The 20,565-nt window shown below is 38.5% G+C and overlaps 1 protein-coding gene across 1 annotated transcript in view; it reads right to left on the bottom strand.

The window, feature by feature from the left end:
• Positions 1–20,565, bottom strand: part of GMDS (GDP-mannose 4,6-dehydratase) — a 558,168-nt gene that overhangs the window by 283,578 nt on the left and 254,025 nt on the right. Inside the window, exon 7 of the mRNA XM_024204061.3 lies at positions 836–963. Within this exon, the coding sequence (XP_024059829.1) occupies positions 836–963 (128 nt within the window). The remainder of the gene's footprint in view (positions 1–835; positions 964–20,565) is intronic.

The following is a 20,565-nucleotide window of genomic DNA, read 5'->3' as shown; positions in this document are numbered from 1 at the left end:
AAACAAAGAATTAAGGGTGCTATTTTGGTATTAACTTTGTAATTTAAGAAACACAAACAACAATCTTCTTTTTGAATCACACCAACGAATATGGAAGCCAGATCTGGTTTCCCAGAGAGAAATTATTAAAAGCCAGAAATAGCCCAATGACCACAGGAAATCTTTGAGAGGCAAAATGGGGACAATGTTCTCCTGAGAAAACAACAATATTTCTGATGTAGTCATTCATGTCTCTTTTAATACAATGCAGATTTTTTTTTAAACAAAAGTATATGCATAGAATAGAATTAAACAATTTTGACTAACGAAAACATCTGAAATAAAGTAAATAGCTATAGACACATACGTGACACAGTACTTGACATCATAATATTAATGTGAAGCTTCATTCTAAAGCAGAACCAACCAGACCTTTGATTGTCAGCATTAATGGGGTTTTTGCCCCGTCACAGTAAAAGGCCGCCAGCCTGCAGTGAGGTCTTTAAAGTCAAGTTTCACTGCATCTTGCTATGATCTTAATGTTGGACATAAAAGCTCGCAGAAACAATCGGAGAAAAACTCTTTAAAATAGTTCCAGTTTATAGACCCCTCCCAGAGGAATTTAGTAAAGGAATGTAAACCTAAAGATTTATTTTTCTGTTCAGGTCATGGCTGGGGTAGCCCACTATGTTACTGAACTCCCTAGTCTGAAACTGAGAGCAACACTAAGTTAACAGGCCTCTGTGGGTAAAAATTCATGAGATACCCCTCTGTAGGTCATGCATTTTCACTGAAGTTATTGCATTAAATAGATCAATGGCATTGTTTCAAAAAGGGCACACGGCCAATAACCTACCTCAACGTAGTCTTTGGCATGGCCCCAATCTCTTTTAGCATCCAGATTGCCCAAACTGAAATATTCCATCTGTCCGAGGTGAATCTTAGCTACTGATCGGCTAATTTTTCGAGTCACAAAGTTAGCCCCTGAAACAGAGATAAAAGATATTATCAGCATAGTCACATGATGGATAACTGTCTCCTAGTAGAATCCCAAAGCTCAGCTCACAGCAACTTCTTTCAGTCTGTAACCGCCTCCCCTTCCCCCCCCCACACACTACCTAAACCATGCCATCATTTATCATTTGAGTAAGCTAAGAAGCTCGAAATATAAGTGTCACATTATCTCCACTTTCACAGCAAACGTCTTTGTTTGTGGGACTTCTGAAGCATTCCTAATTTGCTGCCTCAATATTCAACCCAGGCAGAAGGCCAATGAAAATCAATTGGAATGTCAGTTTCTAAACACAAAATGCAAAAGGTTACATAAAGAATGGAAGACAGGCATCTAAGACCATCCTCATCTTTAAAAAAAAAAAAAATGTCTCTTAGTAAAGCTGCTGGTGAGACCATCCGAAATTTAAACTTCCTTCAAAAGGTTTTACTGGTTAACTAGAAAAGAAGAATAAATTCATTAACTAATTTGGGATTCTCTATCTCCACATTTGAGTAAGACATTGACACAGTGATAATAAACTCTACCATTTGGGAATTGCACACAGCTATACCATACCACAAATAGCTTGGTTCTACATATTTGATTGCAAAATTCACATGCCTGTGCCTTCTCCTTGTAGAGTTGTTTCAAATTACATTTGGCTTTTCATATCTTTGCATCACAACATAGTATCTAAAGAACTATAATACTAAGACTATGACTTCTATACTAATAAAAAAACACTGATCAACTGTTTGCTCCAAAAAAGAAAGTTAACAGAACCAGTACTGGGGACTCAGAGTCAGGCTAAACAAGCGCAATGATATTAGTACCCTAATACACTACATTAATACTATGGAGCATAATCATTTCTCTTTCTAAAATGATTATTGGTTTGTTGTTTCAGTTTGAATAAAGGATTGTCATAACTAAACGACTGGAAGGAAATCAGTGTGTCTACAACTAGACATATTCATGATACAAAACAGCTCTTATGAGATCTACCTGTACATTTTCTATAGTTTGTCTTAGAAATGGTCTTTCTTTGGACTTACTGCATGATATATATTGCATATTCCAAACCAAAACCTTCTGTCACACAAAATAAGAAAACCATAGATACTGCTTGTGTGCTGTTTGACCGTCCCACAAAGTAAAAAATGGAATTATTTCTTTTGTACCATGAGCATCATAAGAATTGAAAAATTAAAGTCCCTCAGATCAGATTTATCCAAAGGATTCAGAGATATTTTGCTTTTGTTTGTCAAATGTTAAAGAGTAAATGACATTCTGGTTTACTGGTTATTTTAAAATTTTAGGGAATCTTCTGTGATTACAGTTTTTATATTCTCTGGAAAAGCGACTATATATGTAGTAGACCACTGCACAGTTTGACACAGAGTCAGATTTTCAAAAGAATGTGCAAGCAAAATGTGTGCCCCCAACCTGTTTGTGTGCAAACTCTGATGTGTGAACACAAACATGCTTACGTGCATATGCAAACGAGTGTGGGCATGCATGCACATCGGAAGGTTTGGGCAATGCACCCAAGTGCAAATGCACTTTGGAAAAATCTAGTCCTGAAGTGATATTTTTTAATACATATATTTGAAAAGTCAATGTGATGACTGATGTGTGTGTGCTGCCTTCTTGCTTATTACTTCCTGTTCATGCTCGTTTCATGCTCCCTGAACTCAGTTTTCCAGTTTCTGTGTGTGGGCGTGTGTGTGTGTACACACATAACGCTGGGTGTGTGCAGTTACTCAGCGCCTGCCATATGGACTGTTATGTTTTGTTCACACTGTTGCTGACTAACTGGTTCATGGTTATTACATGTTTTGATGACCACCTACATGGGGTCTTGCTTCAATTTCCTTGAGCTTCAGAATTGCTGTTCTGGGTGCATCAGAATGATACAATCAGTAATAATCAACAGAACAATTCATTATAATTAAAATTTGTTACTAAATCGAAATGTTACACATTAGCTGAAATTAAAAAATTCAGAAACTAAATCTAAGCACATGGGCTAGAATTACAAATAATGAAACTTCCTTCCTTTTGATGGCAATGTGGGATAATGGAAGAGACTGTGGTCTAGAAAATAAAGCAAGGAATCCTGATTAGGACACTTTGGGTCTAATTCTGCTCTTAGGCCCAATACTGTTATGAGCTCATGCAGACAAACACCTATATGTAGCTCATTGCAGGAACAGGTCCTTAGCTAATCCCCTCTGATAAGTTTGGAATATTACTGCAGTCTTGAAAAAGCTATGTACTGTAACTCCTCTGTGCATTGGCTTGTTATCTGCAAAATGAGTATGGGTGATGCACTTCACTAATAAAAAGAATGAGGAGTACTTGTGGCACCTTAGAGACTAACAAATTTCACTTCACTAATGTCGGTGGCAAAACTCCCACCAACATGGATGGGGCCAGGATTTCACCCAGAGTATTCTGCATCTTATTTAATGTTAGTAAAGTGCTTTGAGATCTTCACATGTATTCTTATTATTTGTAAAAGTGGAATTTATTTTAACTACTAGCCAAAACTATTAAGCACTACTCTAAGGTTTATCATTTTGCATTGAAAGGAGGTTATACTTCCTCCATGAACACAAGAGGCACTTTCAGCACTAAAGTCTTTTTCCAAGAACAGAGTTAAAGAATCCAGTCTTAGGTTTCAAACTGCAAGGGAGTAAAACTAGCAGCTTTCAGCACCACATTCCCATTCTCTGTATCAGCAGTGAGAGTAATAATCATCATCTGTATTGCAGCAAGCTTTACTGTGTTGAACTAGGCGGCTAAAGAATGACAGCTTCAGTTTTGGAATTATTATCTCCTGAGGGAACATAAAAAACAAATGTTTTGGGGAAAAATTGTTTTGAGTAATCAAGTTAACATAGTATTCAAGTACAATCAATACTACCTGGGAAATGGGAGAGGTATCACTGGCAACCAATACAATCAATCATTAGTGGTTAGGTGCAACAAGACAAAAAGTATTTACTACTTTTCTTGCTACAGAAATTATGTTCAAAAATTTCTTCTAAACACAAACAGAATATACCCCCAAAGGCAGAAATGAAGGATTAGAGAGGATCAAGATAAAAAATCGGAAATGCTATTTTACAGGACTATTCTGCTAAACGTTCAGCAGAAACATTTCAGTTCTCTTACTCTAAATATCACATAAAAAGCAGTTAATGAAACCTAAGCTGCTGTTCATTTTGAGAAATGTGATCAGGAATTTTTTCATGCGATTCTGTACCAAGGACTGAATGATGTTTCAGAGGCATTAAAATGATGTGGTTCATAGATAATGTTTAAATATCAATTCTCTTCAAATGTAATATCTTAAAATATCCTATTATACTTCATGATTGATCTCAGGCCATTAACTGCACATCAAAACTAGAACTTAAACTGACGCCCACTACAGCCATACACAGTAGTTAACGTTATGGCAGCAATTCCACTATAAAGCCCTATTTCTAGGGTTTATAATTTGGCTATATAAATTTGCTTTGGCCTGAAACTTGGCAGACATTATGTCTTGCTGCTTAGGAGTGATTCTATCTATAGATTTACATGTAGCTCTATAGATATCTTTATATAGCTAAAAATAAAATAAGGGCTGTGGCACAGAAATCGTTAGCTTCTTTCTTCCTTAAGAGGTCTTCAGGACTCTCTAAGGTTATATCTGCAGTAGCCTTTCCCCCCCTAAATTTCTCACCATTGCTATTACCAGAGCTGCCTCACTGGTAAGAGAAACAGTAGGAGTATAAGTATAGACTGAGCACAAGGTGGCTGGTGGGATTTTAACCACTCCATCATCCAGATTGGCGCTGAGATATGTAGATGATGGAGCAGCTAAAATGCCATTGGCGACAATCTTTTCTGCACTAATACTTCTGCCATTATCTTCAACAGTGGAGCTGCTTTTATGGTAGCACTGTGAGAAATTTTAAGGAAAAAAAGTTCCTCCCATTTATCTCCCTCCATCCCCCAGTTCACAATCCAGTTGTGGCCCTCCCTCAGCTCACAACGGACATGGATATTTGTCTCAGTGTTCTAAGAGTTAAGCTGTATTTAAAGCCTGTTTTGCATTCAAAATGACCAAAGGATTTAACTCCAAGTAAAACAATGACAGAATATTTTCTATCCATACAGAATAGCAGCACTGTGTAAATCACTGTGAAAAGTTGCATCTAATCAGCGAACAATGTGAAGGACTGTTTGTAATAAATACAAAACTATTATATTTTCCAAAGGTAGGATTTACAGTATTCTGTGGTGGGCACAAAAGTTAAATCCTAGAATACAGATCTATTAAAAGGACACAGAAATACACCAATAATCATCACTGGCAACAAAAATATTATTTCAGTATATGTTCTCTATATAATTTTTCTTCACTAATTAAAATATTTTTTTCTCTTGGGAAATATGTCCTGGACAGGGACATGGCAGACATAAAAGAATTCTTTTAGAGGAAAAAAATTGAACATTGTTTTCATCATTAAAATGTAAAAGTGTTACTTCTGTTCCAAGTTTATTGTATGCTGTTAACAGCACTTAGATCAGGGGTAGGCAACCTATGGCACGCGTGCCAAAGGCAGCACGCGAGATGATTTTCAGTGGCACTCACTGCCCGGGTCCTGGCCACCGGTCCGGGGGGCTCTGCATTTTAATTTAATTTTAAATGAAGTTTCTTAAACATTTTAAAAACCTTATTTACTTTACATACAACAATAGTTTAGTTATATATTATAGACGTATAGAAAGAGACCTTCTTAAAATGTTAAAATGTATTACTGGCACGCGAAACCTTAAATTAGAGTGAATAAATGGAGACTCGGCACACCACTTCTGAAAGGTTGCTGACCCCTGACTTAGATAATCAGAGCAGTGTTTCTCTTACTGCAGGCTCACCCTTTTCCACCAAACTACTGATTTTTTAAAACAAACTTCATTTCATGTTCTATAGGTGATTTGATCAAACACTTTTTTAAACCCTAATTTTTCTTTAAAATTATATTATTGATGTTGAAGCAAACAGCTAAGTTAGGCCATGACCCAACAAAACACTCTCATGCTTAACTGTAAGCATATGATGAGTAGTCTCATACATTGCTTAAGCACATTTAAACTACTAAAGTTAAGCACATGCTTTGCTGAATCCGGCCCTTCAGGCAACAAAAGTTCAGAACTACAGTCAGAACCTCAAAATTACAAATACCAATGTTACGAACTGACTAGTCAACCGCACACCTCATTTGGAACTGGAAGTACACAATCAAGCAGCAGCAAAGAACAAAAAAACAAACAACTCCTTCCCCTCCCCCCGCAAATACAGTACAGTATGGTGTTAAATGTAACCTACTAAAAAAAAAATAAAGGGAAAGAAGGTTTGACATCAATTTCTGTGGGATCAGGATTTAGTGTAATGACACTAGCCTGTATCAACACAGTGCAATCAGATTTTGTACGAATTTCCCATACCTCTCTGCCTATGCAATTCAATGACAACCATCAGTACTTGGATCGCCTTACTTGGATAACTTACTTAAAACATATCAGGGGGAAAAGGAAGGTTTTAATTCACTAATCATAGGAAATAGTGGTAGAAAATTAGCTTTAAAAACAATCACACTGATACGTATATCGCCGATTTAAGACTTCCTTATAAAAAAAGAAATGAGAGATGAATGAACTGGTTTGAGCAGGATAATCTGCTTGCAACTTTGCCCACCCCTTTACTCTGATACAGACTTTTTAGGAGATCATAGGCAGGGCCACCCAGAGGGGGGGGCAAGTGGGGCAATTTGCCCTGGGCCCCGCAGGGGCCCCCACAAGAATATAGTATTCTATAATATTGCAACTTTTTTTATGGAAGGGGCCCCCAAAATTGCTTTGGGCCAGGCCCCCTGAATCCTCTGGGTGGCCCTGATCATAGGCAGGTTTGATTAAAGTCACCCACTTGCTTTCCTGAGCTTTGTTATTTGGACCTTTTTTTTGTTGGGATCTAATAGTGCTATTGGCTCTGTAGAGTTCCTTGGTAGAGGTGTCCCTGAACTCACAACATGCCTGGGAAGCCTTAAAGCTCAGTATTATAGTTTGGAACCTGCATTGCAGTTTTCATGGACCACCCTCTATTTATGGGGTTCTTGGAGAAGCTGCAGTCAAGAGAGGCCATGACAGGATGGCTTCATAAGAATGGCACTGTCACAAGGTAGGAGAGGGATCGTGGAGGATCCAGGACCAGTGCAGAAGAACAGCATACTAGCCCTTCTGAGATTCTGAGGAAGAACCACACCCGCGTGCACTCTCCCATCCAAAGGGCTGTCATTTAAGCACTGCCCTGCACTGAGGGTGGTATGAAGCTGCCATTAGCTGCACAAGTACAGATTGTCCCTTCTGAGGTCCCGGCCTCCAGGCTGAACAAGTAGGCTGGACTGCCCTTTTGGTTCTGTGGACTGGTGTGGAGTAGAAGCATGACCCCACCTCCTTCTTAACAGAGCAATGTGTGGGAGAAATCCCTGAGCTTCTTCAAATGCAATGCACCATGACTGTCCCTTGTGAAGGACATTGAAACCGCATTGGGTGAGATACCCTGCAACTCCATTCCCACCTGGCCCATACGCTGTCAATTAATAATCATTTAAGTTACTGGACTAAAAGATATGTGCAAAGCAACATTGTTAGTTCCAAAAATTTAGTGCATGTGTTTTAAATTGTTTAGAACTATCACATTCTGTATACAAGTTGTCCTCAAAATCAAACTTAATGAAACAGATTTTTCAGTGACAGAGCAGTTAAAAATGTATGTGCTGGTTTCCAGTGTTTTTGTCAGGATCTAGCTAAAAATGGTTTAACCATTTAGAACCTTAATTCTCAGTATCAGTTGGTAACTATAGCTATTATCTTCATTTTAAAGCAGAAAATCCACAAACACTGTGCGTAACCTATCCTTGTTCCTTAGAACAGCGATTTTCAACCAGTGGTCTGTGGACCTTTGGGGGCTGCAGACTATGTCTAAGATTTCCAAAGGGCTCCGCACATCCACTCGAAAATTTTTTAGGGGTGCACAAGTGAAAAAAGGTTGAAAACCACTGACTTAGAAGAATGTTTTAACACAGATTAAAATTGCAGCATTTTATTGAAAAGTACTTTTTTTTCAGTGGGAGTTTCTACAGTACTGTAAAATTTCCTCTGAAATTGTATCAGGTTCAAATGACCTGTTGAACTACTACGATGTAACCGGAAACATGTCTTGCTGCACTTATTGTATATGAGCTTGTGCATGAATGTCCCTTTAAATGAGACTTGATAAATGTACAGGACCCAGTTCTCTGCAGACATAAATTAGAACCACTGATGTCAATGTAGCTGTACCAATTTATATCAGCAGAGAATCTGGCCCATAAAGTCCAAAGTGAATGAGTTACACAACTGATATAAAAAAAGTTCCATTGACATTATAACTTTGAATAAGAAAGAGAGAGAAAGAATACAAATCAGTTGCACAAAAATAAAAAGAATTTGATTAAATGCCAAAGGAAAAGCATCTGAGGGAAATTTCCATTTGGTCCATAATTCAAACTGCTGTGCCTCACTACTGTTGTATAGTCAATATTATTCAGAATGCTTCTTTCCTTGTGGACTCCTGAACTACAACATTATCCTGTTTTTTTGATGTTTCCCATTTAAGTCAGACTACATATCCTATAAGGACAGAAGAGGTAGTCAAGATCACCCACTACAAAACTTAAGCACAATGGTGTGAATTAAGGACAGAAAGTTAGCCAGGAAATGCATAATTTGGCTTTGTCCTAGTAAGTCAGATCCTTAAATAATTTTTTAATTAAAATATTATATGTGTGTGTGTGTATATATATATATATATATTATATTAACAACATTATTAAGCCTGCGAAGTCAAGCATGCAATAATTAGGAAATGCCGGAATTAACCTTAATCCAGCCCCTTTGTTTATATGTATTATGATATAGTTTTACGATAAATCCCCAGAGCAGGTTCAGTCTTTAATTGCAAACTATTTTTTCCCACAGGACCCATGTCTCATCAGTGCACAGGACGGACCTGCTTTGTAGATGAATCAGGGTCGTGTAGTGAAGGAAGCTATTGTCTGCAGGACCCTTGATTTATTTCTTTAAGAAGCTGGAAGGTGCATAGTGAAGGAGGCAGGGGATTGCAGGAAGAGAAAGGAGAATTTGGTTAAAATAGTTAGAACCCAGGTCTCCAGAGCAGCATTTATCTTTGCCTCTGCCACAGAGTTCCTATGTGATGCTGGGTAAGTCACTTAAACAAAATTTTCACTATTTGTGTGTTCCTCTTTTTCTGGGTGCTGGACTTCAGACCCTGGGATCTGATCTGCAGAAGGGCTGAGCACTCACAGCTCCAACTGAAGTCAATGAGAGCTGTGCTTTGAGCATATAAAGTGCTATATAATGCTTAGTACTCTGAAAAATCAGGTCCCCAGGTGTCTTAAATTGGGCATCCAAAATTAGTGTACACTTTTGAATTTATTCTCTGGGCCTCAGTTCCCCATCTGTAAAATGGAGATAATACAGTACCCTGTCATCTTACGGAGGTGTTATGAAAATAAATTCATTAACATCTGTGATGTACTCAGATACTACAGTGATGAACAGCATGGGAAAAAGTCCATGAAGAAATTAATAATCCTGTTTTCAGAGCAGGGTTTGAATACTGTGCAGTAAATAAGGCCTGGGACCACACAATAAGGATAAAAAAAAATACTGAATAGCTGCTTACTAAGTGAGCACCATCCCGTGCACTAAATGAGGGAGGGGTCCTGTCGAAAAATAGTATATTATTGTGTAACTAAAGATGATATCATAAAACATACACACAAGTGGGCTGAACTCAGGTTGCTCAGGCAACCTTAATTTCCTAACTTTTGAGTGCTTGACTTTGCCCCCTTAAATGTTCTTTTTGTGTATTTTACATTTACATTCTCTTATAGACACTGCCGAATTAGGATTAAAGAGAAAGCAACAACAATTTTTGTGCTCACTGAGCATATAAACTTCTTATTCCAGTTCTAATCTAGAACCCACTCCACTCCCTAAACCAGACTCCTGCATTTTACAGGGCTTCCAAGATGCAGTAAAGAGTCAAATGGTCTCAATGGGCAGTTTGGAGGGGGAGAAAAATCATTCAAATTTAACCCTGAACCCCACATGAACCCAACCCTTGGAAGCTGAATATTTTCCACTCTCCTGCCATCTGCTGCTCCACTGCACGTGGTAATCTTTGGCAACCCCACTGAGAGCTGCCTGGGCTATGGCTCTGTTCAGACAGGGTGTAGAAAGAAAAGACACTGAGAATGTCATGGCTGACTGACCAGACTACTGAGATCAGAGAGATTATGCCTCGTTTGCTCACCAAGCCCTGCCAAAAGCAACACTAGTTAACTGCAGGTACTCAAAACCCAACAGGCAAGTTTAAAGGAATTTTAGGCTTAAAAGAGGACCATTCATAATGTGCATTTGTTGGGGATACTGTAGCTACCACCTTTTGGCAATTATTCATCAGTGAGTCTTTAAAAAAAGTTCACTCTGCCCACCATTTAATACATTTTCTTTCCGATATTATTCACAGTTGCACCTGATTTGGAGTTAAAGGACAGACAAGTCCAGAGAAGACCCAGGGTTTATCAAAGAATAAACAAAAAGGACTTAATAGCCATCCCACTGAATGGAGATAACCAGAGAAAATCCACAGTTGTTATTGTAAAACAGCTACACTTTGTTTTTCTCCAAGCTCTGAAATGTTGCACAGTATGGAAGCATGAGAGCTTGAAACTTACATGCAGAACCCTTATATATCATCTCATGACAAGGGACCTCCCTCGTGCCAGAGTGAAATCTACCTCTCTTCACAGGCACCTCCAATTCTAAATAAAATGGTCGGAGAATCTGCTCCCAAAAATTCTGATTCAGGAAAGATCATTTTAAAGTCCCTACAGTATCATTTTCCTTGTGTCCCTCTGTTTTGAGTTTGTGACCCACACTTTGTCCCATATTTTGTTCTTAACACTTTCAGGGGTACTGCACAGCACGTTTACATACCGAGGGCACTGTACATTCCAAACAGGTGAATGTAAAAATGTAGGACTATTTAAGAACTGGGTTAGAACTGGAAAAGCAAATGATAGTATCCATCTTCCTAAAAGTAATGATATGCCGTTACATTCCCACCCTCACCTTCACTTATTTCAACCAGCAGCAGTAGGAAGTGAAGGTACAGCAGTCAAGCACGGATTATGAAAATGGCTGTGTCTCTCCCTTATCTCTGTTCTGGGGAACAGTCAAACACGCTACAGTGGGACATGCTGCCACAGGAGCTTCAGAGCTGTGGTTGGTGAGTGTTTGGTGTGACTATGTTCTGTTCCAATCACTAAAGATCACTGAGAGTGCTGCTGCTCTTAACAGGCAGCTGCTGCCATTCTTTCCCCTTCCCTGTTGCTCCACTCTGTCTGCCTGGCTGGGAGTTAGGAAGGAAGACAGAAAAAGCCACATGAGAGAGGAGAAGCAGACATCTCCCCCACAACCCCAGCTGCTTTGGAGCCAACAGGCCCTGTTTTGATGATTCCTGGCCCCATTTAGTCTTATTTCCTCTCTGCCTGCCAGAAGCACAAAGTGCAGGTGAGAATATTGCAAGGCCCTCAGCATCACATGGGGACTTCTAAAATGCTTAGGTCTTTCCCTCCTGGAAATCACTTCTCTTTACTAGAAACAATAGCCCTGATTCTGATCTTGTGGGTTTTACACCTGTGTATCCCATCAATTACAATGGAGTCACTCCTGGTTTATACCAGTGTAAACAAAAGGAGAGACTGGCCCATTTGTTAAAATTATTAAGTAAAAAAATATAGAAATCCCACATTCCACAGTATTTGATTTTCGGTATAAACGTGCATCCTTACAAGAATAGGTTTGAAATACAAAGCTGGCTGTTATTGTTCTTTTTGACAGCTTTCTTAGTTAAGCTTCTTTGAATAGGACCTTCTCTAACAGCCCCCTTTTTTGACTCATAACCTTAGTGACAGTCAGGCAGCCAGGCAGAGCCACTTCATATAATTTATTACGCGAAGCAGCTTTTAATAAAAAATGCACTGGCAGGTAGCCATGTTAAAGCAGGAAAGGCCCAGTAAGAACCTCCTACAATATAAAAGTCTCTGTTGTTCTCATTACTGTGAAGCAGGAAAACCTTTTAAAGGCTTTTGATCCAAACTGTCATTCGACAGAGACTGTGGACAAGACAAATGGCTGTAAAACAAGGCAATTGGATTTCCTACCGCTACAATATCTTACTTGGCTCCCATGACACAATTTCTCTGTTATTCTCTCTTGCCGTGGTAAAGTAAACTTACGGGCTACCCAGAAAACAGATGAGTGTAATCAGGCCTTTATAAATGATATCTTTTCACCCAAGGAAAGCAAATAACTTTGCTTCCCCTATAATAACTGTTTCTAATACTTCATTTATTCTTTAAATTGTTTATAAAACACTTCAAGAGAGGTCAAGCTCAGAGGGCAATAATAATTAAAGATTAAGGAGAGCATCTAAGTATTTTGTGCCTGTGAGTAAACACCGTGGCAATTGTTATGATATGGAAAACATCTATTAAGAGTTTGGCTCTGTATTTATTTATGAGTTTCTTGATTCATACGTTGCTTGCATCCCACCCGGATTCTTCACCTTTCTTACACCTATTTTCAATTCATGTTTAAGCAGCTGCAGTGTTTCATGCAAAGCTATCAATGAAAATAATCATAGCCTTCATCACATCCTTCTTTGGAAAATTCTCTTGACATTTCCCCCAAATCCCTCCAGGAGGCATCGGTTCTCCCCGCATAATGAGCTAGAGGTTCCAATCCACAGGAGGAAAGGACCCTGCACTAGCTTTGGGGACAATGGCAGTCCTTTGGTCTCTGGCAATTTGCTTCTATTGGAACTCAGATACAAGGGCATCTTCTGGCTACAGCTGCTTGAGGAACCATCCTTGGGTAGGAAGAGTGGGCAGAGAAAAGGTAATATGGCTCAGTTCTGTGTTATCTTTTTGCATGGAAACTCCATGGCTAGTGGCAAGTTTATATCCCTCCAGCTGCTCCCAGCCTGTTGCATCCTTGCTGCTTCCACATGGGTGCAGTCCTCCAAGCACAGAGAAGTTCATCTGTTCCCCACTTTTTCCTCACAGGTCAGGGCTAGTAGGCATGTGAGCTCTATGGTATTACACAGGAGGCAGCAGTGGACAACCAAACCCAGTTCCTCACTCTACGGAGCCATATGAGCACCAGGAACTTCCCTCCTCCCAAAAGGGAACTTCAAAATGTCTCTACCCGGATCCAGAGTTGGGGAGGGGCATGGCTTGACAGCCCTTCTTCCCCAACCCCTCCATGGGGAACAACCACTGACCTTCACACATCCCAGTGGCCTGGGATATCAACATTTCCCCTCCCCACACTACATGATGCTTATCCCCAATTTTAGGAGAGAAATTAGGATGATGGGCATGGGGCTGGAACCAGGGGTTATGAAGTGGGAAAGGGGTGATGCTGCAGCCAAAAATATGGATTTCCAAGGTTTAAATAAAGGGAGATATATTTAAAATAAGGGAATGAAGAATTTATACCCATAGCAAATTTTTTTACATAAATGTATGTATGCATGCGTGCACACACATACACACACACACTCACACTCCTGTCTTATGGGCAGGGTGAAATGCAAATTTAAAAACAGAAAAAGGATATAAATAAAAAATACTGGGATTAAAAATATTTGTAAGCAATGGAGCAGGCAGAGTTAAATAGAAAGAGACTACCAGCATCAGGGGGTAGCCGTGTTAGTCTGTATCCACAAAAACAACAAGGAGTCTGGAGGCACCTTAAAAACTAACAGATTTATTTGGGCATAAGCTTTCGTGGCTAAAAAACCTCACTTCTTCAGATGCATCTTAAGGTGCCACCGGACTCCTTGTTGTTTTTGTACCAGCATGGCTGTGTAACTAGTCATGTGCCTATTTTTATCATGTTTGCTTAGTTTATACATTTTATCTTGTCTCCCACATCATCTGTTCTCTGATTTGCCTTTATAACATCAATCCTGCAACTGGATCTGCTAGTGTAGACATCTTCATCCCAATGACGTTAATGGGCTTATGCATGGGCAATGCAGTCTGTGCTAGCTGGTTTCATTACAAGATTGAGGTTTTAGGGCTTATTCTTATTAATTTATTCTTAACTTTAAACACATGAACAAGCCTATTAATTAATATGGCACTGCTCCTGTGCTTAAACTTAAAAATGTGTTTAAATACTTTACTGGGATCCGGCCTGAGTGCTTTAACACTTTGTAGGACCAAGCCAATGGGTAATTTTTTTCAAATGATGACTTAATTCAACTATGGCCTTTCCCAATAAATAAGTATTGTGGAGTAAAAGAATAAGGCAGCTAAATCCATACTTTCTATTTATTTGAACTTGGTCACATTAGATATGCGATGAATTCTGCTTTAAGAAGTAAGGAATCACAGGATTGTGAATTTTCGGAGACAGTTTCTTAACCTTATACTGTTACTGTGTTCTGTTTATCTAAAGAATTCTGTAATGCATCAATCACCATGGCATTTAGGCACAGAGGTATTCACAGTGCTTTTAAAATGAGTTTACTGTGAATGAGTACTATGTAAGTGATGTTATTAATACTAAATAGCAAATGTAGAAATTACCAATGTGACCTCCTAACTGAACTATCATTTATCTCTCACTGATGACCAGAAAAGCTTTGAATTAATGCATACATACAAAGTTAGGTCCAGATCCTACAAACATTGAATTCAATGGGCCCACTTATGTGTATAACGGTTCGCAGAATTAGGATTTTATTTCCTAACCCCCCCTCCTTCCCCATGGTGTTCATGAAAGAGAAGAGCTCAGATTATGTAGAAAATAAAGCTTCCCAATCAGCAGAGAAGTATTAAAAAAACCCTGAAGGGTTCAAGAGAAACTCTTTGCAGCTGGTGGCTGCATAAACATTCCTTCTGGATGCTCTGTAGAACAACAAATGGCATTTAACCTCAGAGGAGGCCACTTGCCTCATCCCCTTCAGACAGAGAATGAGAACAATATTCATGGCCCTATCGAAAAGGAGATAGGAGGACGTGGGGGGATATGGTGGTCTCATGAAAGGGTGATGGATTCTCAGGATCCTATCTGAACCACTGTGGTTGTCAAGTGTGCCAAAGATGAAAGTCTGGATTCTAGTGGTTGGGAGGGGCAAGTGTACCAGAAAAAATTTGCACACTGTATATGTGACTTTGCTTCTAGTTAAAAATAATCCAAGTTAAAACAAACTAAATAATACAACTTAAAAGCCTAGTTTGTATGTGAAAAACAAAACAAAACAACCCCCCCAAGGGGTGAATTTAGATATTAAAGATCCGGTTCTCTGGATAAGTCAGCAGATGTTCATAATTTTTTTTCTGGAAAAAAAGTATATGGCAGGAAACCTCATGGAAATGAGAACAAAATAACATAAATGTGATCTACAACTGTAAATCCAGCATCTGCTGTTAAACAACATATGTCTGAGAACAATTTCCATATTAATGGACCAGATATGAAAAAGACATACAATAAAATCCAGTGAAACCAGGTTACTAAAATTGTCATTGCATACGATCTTAAATAATTCCACAATAAGCGTTCACTCTGATTAGGAAAAAGAAAATAAGAGTATTATATTAGAAAATAGCGAAATTGTTAAGTGTGTAGAATAAGTAAATAATATCCTTGATAAGTGTTTGAAATAATGTTGAAAAGATGGTTGTTGCTGGTTTTTTTTTTTTTTTTTAGTATTTCACAAAGTGTTGCATTTAGATGGATTTCTTCTTCAATGTCATTGCTTGTTACATGGTTTTAGAACCAGATTTACATTGCCTGTCTGTCTAGTGAGGAGCATTTCTTTTAAACAGATTTTGTTCATACTTGGATACTGAAGGGGAACTTTTCTCCCCGTTTTCTCCTTTAATTAAGCAACAGAGAAAATATTAAGATGAAAGCTGTGTCAGACAACAGGATCAAGAAACATGACAAAAGCCACATTTAAAAAACACCCACAATTTTCAGAGCCAAAATTATTTTGTCTCTGCACCAACAAGCAAGTTAAATAAATAATATCCAGCTGGATATTAATGCTATTAAGTTCCCCCCATAGGAATCTAAAGGAAAAATGTATTTAAAAGTATGATAAGGAAGTCTTTCGGGGCCTCTTGCAATACTGGAACTTTTTGAATAAAGACTAATGTGTAGCCCTCATAAAAATATAAAAACAAAGAACCCTGACTTCAGCTTATAAGGTGGATAGCAAGTTTTAAAGAACCTTGAAATATATGACTGACTTTAGTAACAATAAATCAATGAATCCTGAGTCATTCGATATTTACAGCAACTTTCACTGAACTTACTAGCTCTTTTTACAGCTTTTCAAATAAGAGCAATTACACCCAGACACTCACTCTCTCTTCCCACCCCGCTCTCTATTTTAAAGAGTGAATAACTAGGCCACACTACTTTGTGGTGTTCCATCATGGAGTTATCATAGTCTACAAATGTGATGGTAAACCAGATGATGTCACTGTAATACCAAACCCAGAAAGGGTATCTAAATCCTGACTGCTTCCAAGGCAGATACTTGCAAGTAAAATGTTGTTGTGCAATAACTGCAGCACACTAATGAACTCAAACCCAGAATTACTTCATCCCATAGTTTCACAACATACAGTTTAATTTTCCTTTAAGTGCAACTGTGATGTTCTTCTTGAAATGACGAGACATCACTATAAGAGATAGAAGGCTAAATAAAATAATGAGCTGTTAGTTATTGGTTTGCTAGTTTCTTGACAATCTTTTGGCTGCATTACTTGGATTCACTAGCAAGATCAAAACTGTTGCCAGTTCTTTAGTAACACTGGCCTGGCCACTAACAGGATTGGAAAGGAAAGGTAGCATCTGCCCGCTGTTACCAATAGCTGAAATCAAGCTTTCTATTTCACAATTTTGCAAGTTACTATTACACCAATCTAGTTCTAAACATTTTTATTAAAAATTGCCTGGCCTGTGGGGAGAATCTTGCCACTAAGCTGGCTAACACGAAGATGAACTGTAATACTATCTGCTGCAATTTTTTAACATGAAACTTTAAGAGTTTAAAGAAAAATATATATTATTTGTATTGTAAATTCATTTCCCAGTTGATGAGCGTATTCAATAGCATCGTTTTATGAACAAGTCAACTAATTAAGTTTCTTTTTTTCTTAAACATGCATGAAAAAAAAGAATACAAGATGATGAAGACAAATTATCTCAGAAAAATGCAATATTGGAACACAAAAGGTACTGTTATGCAACTCATGAATTAGACTGTAGTAAGAACAATGAAGCAGGCATGTGCTCAGTGAAATTACATTCTTTTAAAAGTTAGGATGCTGGCATTTAACTGAGGCCATGCCAGGTACAAAGGGCAGCAATGGAGTCATTTTTTGTCTCATATGCCCGATGGCTAAGATTTTCATTGGAAGTCATTGGGACTTTGTAAAAGATCTGCTCTAGGAATTATTTTGGGGAAGTTCTCTGGCCTGTGTAATACAGGAGGTAAGATTAGACGATCACAATGGTCCCTCTTCTGGCCTTGGTAGTTCTAAAAAAAAAAAAATCTGCTTTAGGCCCTTTTGAAAATCCCACCCAATATGTTCAGAGTCCTGAAGAAGCTAAAGGAAAAGGAAGGAAAAGATGGCTTTATTTTAGTTTAAGATAAAATCCTGTCCTTCCTTACCTGAGCCACGGTAGAAGAGAGAGATAGAATGATGCCAGCCTCCACACTCAGGTTCCAGAGCCCTCCGACAAGGGCAGGATAAAACTGCGTAGGGAGATAGTGCATCTTACTGCTGCTGTGAAAAGCAGCAGCATATGCTTCCTCCTGCCAGTTCTTTCCACACTGCACTGGGGACTTGTCCATCCCCCTAAATGGCTGACCATGCCCACTGGAGGCTACGGTGCACCAAACACACAGGGTAGCAGCATCCTCTGGTACCATGAATCCATCCTGCTCTCCTGCCTTTTGGTGGAAGGGGAATCTCTGTACTCTCTTATCCCCCATCAGCATCCCAAAACTCACAAAGATTTAACACAGAGAAGGGGATGGAGGTGGAAATCATGCTCTTGATGAACTCACGACTCAAGTTACATCTAGCAGTTGGCCTGGCTCTCAATGGTGGGTGCATGTAATTGTGCACATATAATTTGTGCACACAGATACCATGATTATGAAGAAAAACGGGTATCTGTACGTACAAATGGTTAATTAGATGAATAGCTGACCATGGTCCTGACTCGCAAAACACTGAAGTATGTGCTTAAAATTAAGCACGTGAATAGTCCTTTCTTTACTGAAACTACTTAAGCACATTCGTTCTTTAAAAATGGGTGTTTTTCACCTATTAGGGCAAGATTAACATAGGATAAATACAGTGAGTTTAACTTCCTTAGAAGTGTAATACTTGCCCTTGCATTTCCTCACTTATGTATTCAGATGGTTAAAATGCACCTTCCTCTGTTCTAAGTATAAAGACAGGAAAATAAGTTCAAATGTAATCCCCTCCCACCCTCAAAAATAATTCAAGCAAACAATAAAGAGTAGATTCTACTTTAATCTAGTAATAATCTAACCCAACAAGATTATCAATATCACCTGGATTAAGAACACTTGCTCCTAAAGAGAGCCTACCTTTCTGAACCTCTCTCCTCTCAAAAGCCTGGGAAGAGATGCATTGCACGCATCGGCTCTATTCATCCAAGGTTAGAATCTAATTCCAGATTCAAATGCTGAATAATGAACATAAGCTGCAAGTAGCTCATTCACATCTAAACCAGTAACCTGTCAAGTACTGATCTTCAGTTATATCTGAAGATCACAAGAGTCTAATTTTTATTTCACTGAGTTGTAATTTTAAACTTCTGCGTATTTTGTCATGTTGTGGACATCACTATCAGCAGCCAGTCAGAACCTAAGAATGCAAGAGACCATTTAGTTGAATTTCAGTCCTTTGTAAGCATCCATGAAATATGATCGGTGAGGCAGTTTTTAGTACAGTTGGCAATGTATTCACAGGTGGCAGTGTGGGAAAAATAGGTTTAATGTACAATATGTACTTTAAAATAAAATATGTTGTGGTAACAAAGAGGTTACAAAATGCTTAAAATAAACCCATAATTAAGAGTACGAGACTGCCACAAATTGATAGTCTGTCCCATTGTTTAGATTTTCAGACATTTCAAGATGGCATAGGGTTTTTGCCTAAACATAGTCTTTTCACCAAAAATATTACATGCATCAGTCTATATACAGAAAGAATCACACATTTAAGGGTCACAACCATCTGATTTTAGACTAGAATTGTGTTTTCTTACTACAGCCTGATGGGAATTTTTAGTGATTTAGCTCAACACAAGATAGAAAATTTTCCATTTCCAAACATCAAACAGAGGATCTGCCCCCTGGGTTCTCTTTCCAGCTCTGGCCCGACTGGTTGTTTGACCTTGGACAAGTCACTTTGGCCCTCTGTGCCTCTGTTTTCCTCCCAACCTTTGCTTGTTCTTGTTTATTTAGACTGAAAGCAGGTTGCGGCAGGGACTGTGTGTTACTATGTGTTTGTATGATGCCTAGCACAATGGGGCACTAATTCTGACTGAGACCAGCAGCACTACATATCATCAAAAATGAATAAAGGAGATATAAGTGCCAGCTGCAGAGTTTGGAACTCCCCCAAAATGTGGAGATGCTGGGATCTGGGGTTTTACTTGGAGCCCAACTGTGTTTTCAATGAGATACTTCAAATGTCCTTCATGTAAACATGTGATACACCGAGGGCAGCACTTTACTAGGCTCTTGTAAAATCTGACCATATGCCATTGAGCATGTTCAGAAGTGACATTTGATTACTTCAGACTTTTCAATTTTTTAAATTAATCCTTCAACCTCAAACAAGAGATTATTTTTCATGGAGGAACAGTTTCATGCTCTGAAGTTTTCTTCTACAGCTGTTTTCAAGATAACAGTGAATCAAAAAGCCTTATTTTTTCCCCGTCTCCCGTAATTCAAATGGTTCAATGCATTTTCCTTCAGCCTCTTTCTCTCTCTCTCATGCATTCACATTCAAATCACTCCTGGGCTGAGACCAAGCATAGAAAATTTCAGTTCCAGTAGACAGTTAGTTATTTCAGAAAGATAGGAATGAGAGAGAATCGAATTACAATGGAACTTTGTACCATATTTAACCTTACCTATATTTTTTTTAAACAGAAACAGTTGACATTTGTCAATATTTAACACATAATGGTACCAGAGATACCAGAATTCCCTTTAGACTTAGAATATGTGATAACTGTAGTGGACTGTATAATATCTCTTGGTAAATGCTGAGTATTTAATAGTGACTACTGTGTAATGTTTGCAGCCAAGAAAGCTGTAGTATGAA

The sequence above is a fragment of the Terrapene carolina genome, unplaced genomic scaffold (genome assembly GCF_002925995.2).
Source record: "Terrapene carolina triunguis isolate 2854851 unplaced genomic scaffold, T_m_triunguis-2.0 Scaffold53, whole genome shotgun sequence".
Lineage (NCBI taxonomy): Eukaryota > Metazoa > Chordata > Testudines > Emydidae > Terrapene > Terrapene triunguis.
The sequence above is the reverse complement of the archived record's forward strand: the minus strand, read 5'-3'. Positions and strand labels throughout refer to the sequence as shown.